The sequence below is a fragment of the Pezoporus wallicus genome, unplaced genomic scaffold (genome assembly GCF_028554395.1).
Source record: "Pezoporus wallicus isolate ANWC-B61680 ecotype Strahan unplaced genomic scaffold, APGP_CSIRO_Pwel_v1 contig_14648, whole genome shotgun sequence".
NCBI classification, from domain to species: Eukaryota; Metazoa; Chordata; class Aves; order Psittaciformes; family Psittacidae; genus Pezoporus; species Pezoporus wallicus.
In genome coordinates, this window is record NW_026642479.1 from 1 (window position 1) to 9429 (window position 9429).

Consider the following 9429-nt stretch of genomic DNA (forward strand, 5'->3'; position numbering starts at 1 on the left):
CCCCATTGATGAACTCAAGACCCCATTGATGCCCACAAGACCCCATTGATGCCCACAAGACCCCATTGATGCCCACAAGACCCCATTGATTCCTCCAAGACCCCATTGATGAACTCAAGACCCCATTGATGCCTCCAAGACCCCACTGATGACCCCAAGACCCCATTGATTCCTCCAGACCCCATTGATTCCTCCAAGACCCCATTGATGCCCACAAGACCCCATTGATGCCCACAAGACCCCATTGATGCCTCCAAGACCCCATTGATTCATCCAAGACCCCATTGATCCCCCCAAGACCCCATTGATACCTCCAAGACCCCATTGGTGCCCCCAAGACCCCATTGATTCCTCCAGACCCCATTGATACCTCCAAGACCCCATTGATGCCCACAAGACCCCATTGATACCTCCAAGACCCCATTGATTCCTCCAAGACCCCATTGATCCCCCCAAGACCCCATTGATACCTCCAAGACCCCATTGATCCCCCCAAGACCCCACTGATGCCTCCAAGACCCCACTGATGCCCCCAAGCCCCACATTGATGCCTCCAAGCCCCACATTGATTCTCCTATCCTCCCCCTCCAGCCCCACATCCGCCCCACGGCCGCCCCACCACCACCCCACCACCGCCCCACAGCTGCCCCACAGCCACCCCACTGCTGCCCCACTGCCGCCCCACAGCCACCCAACTGCCGCCCCACCGCTGCCCCACTGCTGCCCCACGGCTGCCCCCCAAGCCCCACATTCATTCCCCTATCCTCCCCCTCCAGCCCCACATCCGCCCCACATCCGCCCCACAGCCGCCCCACCACCGCCTCACCGCCGCCCCAAAGCCACCCCATGGCCGCCCCACCGCCGCTCCACTGCTGCCCCACAGCCGCCCCACCACCACCCCACCACCGCCCCACAGCCACCCCACCGCTGCCCCACTGATGCCCCACTTCTGCCCCCCAAGCCCCACATTGATTCCCTTATCCTCCCCCTCCAGCCCCACATCCGCCCCACGGCCGCCCCACCACCGCCCCACAGCCGCCCCACCGCTGCCCCACCACCACCCCACCACCACCCCACCACCGCCCCACTGCCGCCCCAAAGCCACCCCATGGCGGCCCCACCACCACCCCACCCCCACCCCACACCCGCCCCACGGCTGCCCCACCACCGCCCCACAGCCACCCCACCACCACCCCACCACTGCCCCACTGCCGCCCCAAAGCCACCCCATGGCCGCCCCACAACCACCCCACCACCGCCCCACATCCGCCCCACCTCTGCCCCACCACCACCCCACCTCCGCCCCACACCCACCCCACACCCGCCCCACCACCACCCCACCTCCGCCCCACATCCGCCCCACACCCGCCCCACGGCCGCCCCACCTCCCCCACCTGCCGCTGTGGCTGATGTGGATCCTCTTGCTTGGCTTCACCTCGACGCCGTTCTTGAACCAGCGCCCGGTGACGCGCTCGTCCGAGACCTCGCACTTGAAGCGAGCCTGCTCCGAGGCCTGCACCGTGAGGTCCGCCATGGCCTGCAGCACCTCCAGCTGCTTCTCTGGGGGGCAGGGACCCACACGCGGTCAGTGGGGCAGGGACCCACACGTGGGGGGCAGGGACACACACGCGATCAGTGGGGCAGGGACCCACACATGGGGGGCAGGGACACACACGGGGTCAGTGGGGCAGGGACACACACATGGGGGGCAGGGACACACACGTGGTCAGTGGGGCAGGGACACACACGTGGGGGGCAGGGACACACACGCGGTCAGTGGGGCAGGGACACACACGTGGGGGGCAGGGACACACACATGGGGGGCAGGGACACACACGAGGTCAGTGGGGCAGGGACACACACATGGGGGGCAGGGACACACACATGGGGGGCAGGGACACACACGCGGTCAGTGGGGCAGGGACACACACATGGGGGGCAGGGACACACACATGGGGGGCAGGGACACACACGCGGTCAGTGGGGCAGGGACACACACATGGGGGGCAGGGACACACACGTGGTCAGTGGGGCAGGGACACACACGCGGTCAGTGGGGCAGGGACACACACATGGGGGGCAGAGACACACACGTGGTCAGTGGGGCAGGGACCCACACATGGGGGGCAGGGACACACACGTGGTCAGTGGGGCAGGGACACACACGTGGTCAGTGGGGCAGGGACACACACGTGGTCAGTGGGGCAGGGACCCACACATGGGGGGCAGAGACACACACGCGGTCAGTGGGGCAGGGACACACACATGGGGGGCAGGGACACACACGTGGTCAGTGGGGCAGGGACCCACACGCGGTCAGTGGGGCAGGGACCCACACGTGGGGGGCAGGGACACACACGCGATCAGTGGGGCAGGGACCCACACATGGGGGGCAGGGACACACACGTGGTCAGTGGGGCAGGGACACACACATGGGGGGCAGGGACCCACACGGGGTCAGTGGGGCAGGGACACACACGTGGGGGGCAGGGACACACACGCGGTCAGTGGGGCAGGGACACACACGTGGGGGGCAGGGACACACACATGGGGGGCAGGGACACACACGCGGTCAGTGGGGCAGGGACACACACATGGGGGGCAGGGACACACACATGGGGGGCAGGGACACACACGCGGTCAGTGGGGCAGGGACACACACATGGGGGGCAGGGACACACACATGGGGGGCAGGGACACACACGCGGTCAGTGGGGCAGGGACACACACATGGGGGGCAGGGACACACACGTGGTCAGTGGGGCAGGGACACACACGCGGTCAGTGGGGCAGGGACACACACATGGGGGGCAGAGACACACACGTGGTCAGTGGGGCAGGGACCCACACATGGGGGGCAGGGACACACACGTGGTCAGTGGGGCAGGGACACACACGTGGTCAGTGGGGCAGGGACACACACGTGGTCAGTGGGGCAGGGACCCACACATGGGGGGCAGAGACACACACGCGGTCAGTGGGGCAGGGACACACACATGGGGGGCAGGGACACACACGTGGTCAGTGGGGCAGGGACACACACGCGGTCAGTGGGGCAGGGACACACACATGGGGGGCAGAGACACACACGTGGACAGTGGGGCAGCGACACACACATGGGGGGCAGGGACACACACGTGGTCAGTGGGGCAGGGACACACACGTGGTCAGTGGGGCAGGGACACACACGTGGTCAGTGGGGCAGGGACACACACATGGGGGGCAGGGACACACACGTGGTCAGTGGGGCAGAGACACACACATGGGGGGCAGGGACACACACGTGGGGGGCAGGGACACACACGTGGTCAGTGGGGCAGGGACACACACGTGGTCAGTGGGGCAGGGACACACACATGGGGGGCAGGGACACACACGCGGTCAGTGGGGCAGGGACACACACGTGGTCAGTGGGGCAGGGACACACACGTGGTCAGTGGGGCAGGGACACACACGTGGTCAGTGGGGCAGGGACCCACACATGGGGGGCAGAGACACACACGCGGTCAGTGGGGCAGGGACACACACGTGGGGGGCAGGGACACACACGTGGTCAGTGGGGCAGGGACACACACGTGGTCAGTGGGGCAGGGACACACACGTGGTCAGTGGGGCAGGGACACACACATGGGGGGCAGAGACACACACATGGGGGGCAGAGACACACACGTGGGGGGCAGAGACACACACGTGGGGGGCAGAGACACACACATGGGGGGCAGAGACACACACGCGATCCGTGGGGCAGGGACACACACGTGGGGGCAGGGACCCACACATGGGGGGCAGAGACACACACGTGGTCAGTGGGGCAGGGACACACACGTGGTCAGTGGGGCAGGGACACACACGTGGTCAGTGGGGCAGGGACCCACACGTGGGGGGCAGGGACACACACGTGGTCAGTGGGGCAGGGACACACACGTGGGGGGCAGGGACACACACGCGGTCAGTGGGGCAGGGACACACACGTGGGGGGCAGGGACACACACATGGGGGGCAGGGACACACACGCGGTCAGTGGGGCAGGGTGGGGGGCAGGGACACACACGGGGTCAGTGGGGCAGGGACACACACGTGGTCAGTGGGGCAGGGACACACACGTGGTCAGTGGGGCAGGGACACACACATGGGGGGCAGGGACACACACGTGGTCAGTGGGGCAGGGACCCACACATGGGGGGCAGGGACACACACGTGGTCAGTGGGGCAGGGACACACACGTGGTCAGTGGGGCAGGGACACACACGTGGTCAGTGGGGCAGGGACACACACATGGGGGGCAGGGACACACACGTGGTCAGTGGGGCAGAGACACACACATGGGGGGCCGGGACACACACGTGGGGGGCAGGGACACACACGTGGTCAGTGGGGCAGGGACACACACATGGGGGGCAGGGACACACACGCGGTCAGTGGGGCAGGGACACACACGTGGGGGGCAGGGACACACACCTGGTGGGGCAGGGACACACACGTGGTCAGTGGGGCAGGGACACACACATGGGGGGCAGGGACACACACGTGGTCAGTGGGGCAGGGACACACACGTGGTCAGTGGGGCAGAGACACACACGTGGTCAGTGGGGCAGGGACACACACATGGGGGGCAGGGACACACACGTGGGGGGCAGGGACACACACGTGGTCAGTGGGGCAGGGACACACACATGGGGGGCAGGGACACACACGTGGTCAGTGGGGCAGGGACACACACGCGGTCAGTGGGGCAGGGACACACACGTGGTCAGTGGGGCAGGGACACACACATGGGGGGCAGAGACACACACGTGGTCAGTGGGGCAGGGACCCACACATGGGGGGCAGGGACACACACGTGGGGGGCAGGGACACACACGTGGTCAGTGGGGCAGGGACACACACATGGGGGGCAGGGACACACACGTGGTCAGTGGGGCAGGGACACACACGTGGTCAGTGGGGCAGAGACACACACGTGGTCAGTGGGGCAGGGACACACACATGGGGGGCAGGGACACACACGTGGTCAGTGGGGCAGGGACACACACGCGGTCAGTGGGGCAGGGACACACACGTGGTCAGTGGGGCAGGGACACACACGTGGTCAGTGGGGCAGAGACACACCCATGGGGGGCAGGGACACACACGTGGTCAGTGGGGCAGAGACACACACGTAGGGGGCAGAGACACACACGTGGGGGCAGGGACCCACACATATAAACCTCATGAAGACCCCATAAGACCTCATGGAGACCCTATGGAGACCCCATAAAACCTCCTGGAAACCCCATGGGACCTTCTGGAGACCCCATAAAACCTCCTGGAGACCCCATAAAACCGCATGAAGACCCCATAAAACCTCATGGAGACCCCATAAAACCTCATGGAGACCCCATAAAACCTCATGGAGACCCCATAAAACCGCATGAAGACCCCATAAAACCTCATGGAGACCCCATAAAACCTCATGGAGACCCCATAAAACCGCATGAAGACCCCATAAAACCTCATGGAGACCCCATAAAACCTCATGGAGACCCCATAAAACCGCATGAAGACCCCATAAGACCTCCTGGAGACCCCATGGGACCCCCTGGAGACCCCATGGGACCTCCTGGAGACCACATAAAACCTCATGAAGACCCCATGGGACCCCCTGGAGACCCTATGGAGACCCCATAAAACCTCCTGGAGGCCGCATAAGACCTCCTGGAGACCCCATGGGACCCCCTGGAGACCCTATGGAGACCCCATAAAACCTCATGAAGACCCCATAAAACCTCATGGAGACCCCATAAAACCTCATGGAGACCCCATAAAACCTCATGAAGACCCCATAAAACCTCATGGAAACCCCATGGGACCTTCTGGAGACCCCATAAAACCTCCTGGAGACCCCATAAAACCTCATGAAGACCCCATAAAACCTCCTGGAGACCCCATAAAACCTCATGAAGACCCCATAAAACCTCCTGGAGACCCCATAAAACCTCATGAAGACCCCATAAAACCTCCTGGAGACCCCATAAAACCTCATGAAGACCCCATAAAACCTCATGAAGACCCCATAAAACCTCCTGGAGACCCCATAAAACCTCCTGGAGACCCCATAAAACCTCATGAAGACCCCATAAAACCTCATGAAGACCCCATAAGACCTCCTGGAGACCCCATAAAACCTCCTGGAGACCCCATAAAACCTCATGAAGACCCCATAAAACCTCCTGGAGACCCCATAAAACCTCATGAAGACCCCATAAGACCTCCTGGAGACCCCATAAAACCTCCTGGAGACCCCATAAAACCTCCTGGAGACCCCATAAGACCTCCTGGAGACCCCATAAAACCTCATGAAGACCCCATAAAACCTCCTGGAGACCCCATAAGACCTCCTGGAGACCCCATAAAACCTCATGGAGACCCCATAAGACCTCCTGGAGACCCCCTGGGACCCCCTGGAGACCCCGTGAAACCTCCTGGGTACCTTCCACGATGACGTCGGCCTCGCTCTCGCCGCCATTGGTGCGGATCTTGTAGCGGCCGGCGTCCTCCTTGGTGGCCTCGTTGATGATGAGGAACTGCTTGCGCCCGTCCTTCTTGAAGCGGTACTTGAAGGTCTCCTCCCGCGTGAGCTCCACCCCATCCTTGAGCCTATGGGGGGGGGGTGTGGGGCAGGGATGCAGTGGGGGGGGGGGGGAAAGGGGGGGTATGGGGTGGGGATGGGGGGGGAACGGGGGGGTGTGGGGCGGGGATGGGGGGGAACGGGGGGGTATGGGGGGGTATGGGGGGTGTGGGGGGGGTATGGGGTGGGTATGGAGGGATATGGGGGGGTATGGGGGATATGGGGTGGGTATGGGGGGGGAACGGGGAGGGTATGGGGTGGGGATGGGGGGATATGGGTGGGTATGGGGGGGTTTGGGGGGGGTATGGGGTGGGTATGGAGGGATATGGAGGGGGACGGGGGGATATGGGTGGGTATAGGGGGATATGGGTGGGTATGGGGTGGCCATGGGGCGCTGGCCATGGGGTGGCCATGGGGTGACCATGGGGCTCTGGCCATGGGGCGCTGGCCATGGGGTGGCCATGGGGAGCTGGCCATGGGGTGGCCATGGGGCTCTGGCCATGGGGTGACCATGGGGCGCTGGCCATGGGGTGTCCATGGGGCGGCCATGGGGTGGCCATGGGGTGGTGGCCATGGGGTGCTGGACATGGGGTGACCATGGGGTGGCCATGGGGTGGCCATGGGGTGGTGGCCATGGGGTGACCATGGGGCGCTGGCCATGGGGCGACCATGGGGTGGCCATGGGGTGGCCATGGGGTGCTGGCCATGGGGTGACCATGGGGCTCTGGCCATGGGGTGGCCGTGGGGTGCTGGCCATGGGGTGGCCGTGGGGTGCTGGCCATGGGGTGGCCGTGGGGTGCTGGCCATGGGGTGGCCGTGGGGTGCTGGCCATGGGGTGACCATGGGGTGCTGGCCATGGGGTGGCCATGGGGTGCTGGCCATGGGGTGACCATGGGGCGCTGGCCATGGGGTGACCATGGGGTGGCCATGGGGTGGCCATGGGGCGCTGGCCATGGGGTGACCATGGGGCTCTGGCCATGGGGTGACCATGGGGTGGCCATGGGGTGGCCGTGGGGTGCTGGCCATGGGGTGACCATGGGGTGGTGGCCATGGGGTGACCATGGGGTGACCATGGGGTGGCCATGGGGTGGCCATGGGGTGGTGGCCATGGGGTGACCATGGGGTGGCCATGGGGTGGCCATGGGGTGGCCATGGGGTGCTGCCCATGGGGTGGCCATGGGGCGCTGGCCATAGGGTGGCCATGGGGTGACCATGGGGCTCTGGCCATGGGGCGCTGGCCATAGGGCGCTGGCCATTGGGTGACCATGGGGTGACCATGGGGTGACCATGGGGTGGCCATGGGGTGACCATGGGGTGGCCATGGGGAGCTGGCCATGGGGTGACCATGGGGCGGTGGCCATGGGTGCTCCTCCCCTTACCACATGACCTGGGCGCCCTCCTCGGACACCTCGGCCTCCAGCACCACGCGCTCGCCCACCACGACCTGTTGGTCATCCAGCTCCTTGCAGATGGTGACCGGCGGCTCTGGGGGGGGACATGGGGGTCACGGGGGGCAGGGACCCCAGAGAGACCCAGAGACACCCATAGACACCCATAGACATCCATAGACACCCATAGACACCCATAGACACCCATAGACATCCATAGACCCCCATAGACACCCATAGACACCCATAGACATCCATAGACACCCATAGACATCCATAGACATCCATAGACATCCATAGACATCCATAGACATCCATAGACACCCATAGACATCCATAGACATCCATAGACACCCATAGACATCCATAGACATCCATAGACATCCATAGACACCCATAGACATCCATAGACACCCATAGACATCCATAGACACCCATAGACATCCATAGACACCCATAGACATCCATAGACACCCATAGACATCCATAGACATCCATAGACATCCATAGACATCCATAGACATCCATAGACACCCATAGACATCCATAGACATCCATAGACACCCATAGACATCCATAGACATCCATAGACATCCATAGACACCCATAGACACCCATAGACATCCATAGACACCCATAGACATCCATAGACATCCATAGACACCCATAGACATCCATAGACACCCATAGACATCCATAGACATCCATAGACATCCATAGACATCCATAGACACCCATAGACATCCATAGACACCCATAGACATCCATAGACATCCATAGACATCCATAGACATCCATAGACACCCATAGACATCCATAGACATCCATAGACATCCATAGACATCCATAGACACCCATAGACATCCATAGACATCCATAGACACCCATAGACACCCATAGACATCCATAGACCCCCATAGCCCCCCATAGACATCCATAGACCCCCATAGCCCCCCATAGCCCCCCATAGACACCCATAGCCCCCCATAGACACCCATAGACATCCATAGACCCCCATAGACACCCATAGACATCCATAGACATCCATAGACACCCATAGACACCCATAGACCCCCATAGACCCCCATAGCCCCCCATAGACATCCATAGACCCCCATAGCCCCCCATAGCCCCCCATAGACACCCATAGCCCCCCATAGACACCCTACAGACCCCCATAGACACCCATAGACACCCATAGACATCCATAGACCCCCATAGTCCCCCATAGCCCCCCATAGACATCCATAGACACCCATAGCCCCCCATAGACTCCCATAGACATCCATAGACACCCATAGCCCTCCATAGCCCCCCATAGACATCCATAGATACCCATAGACACCCATTGATGCTTGTAGACACCCATAGCCCCCCATAGACACCCATAGACATCCATCCATAGATACCCATAGACACCCATTGATGCTTGTA

The 9429-nt window shown here is 62.7% G+C and overlaps 1 protein-coding gene across 1 annotated transcript; it reads right to left on the reverse strand.

Moving 5' to 3' along the window:
* Window positions 1-1394: 1394 nt before the first annotated feature.
* Window positions 1395-8093, reverse strand: LOC130610629 (myosin-binding protein C, fast-type-like; the record flags this gene model as incomplete). Its single annotated transcript, XM_057430664.1, has 3 exons — window positions 7987-8093; window positions 6470-6636; window positions 1395-1560 (listed from the first exon to the last, which is right to left on the reverse strand). Coding segments are annotated over exons 1-3 (338 nt in total), but the record flags the coding sequence as incomplete, so codon positions are not given.
* Between the last annotated feature and the right edge of the window lie 1336 nt (window positions 8094-9429).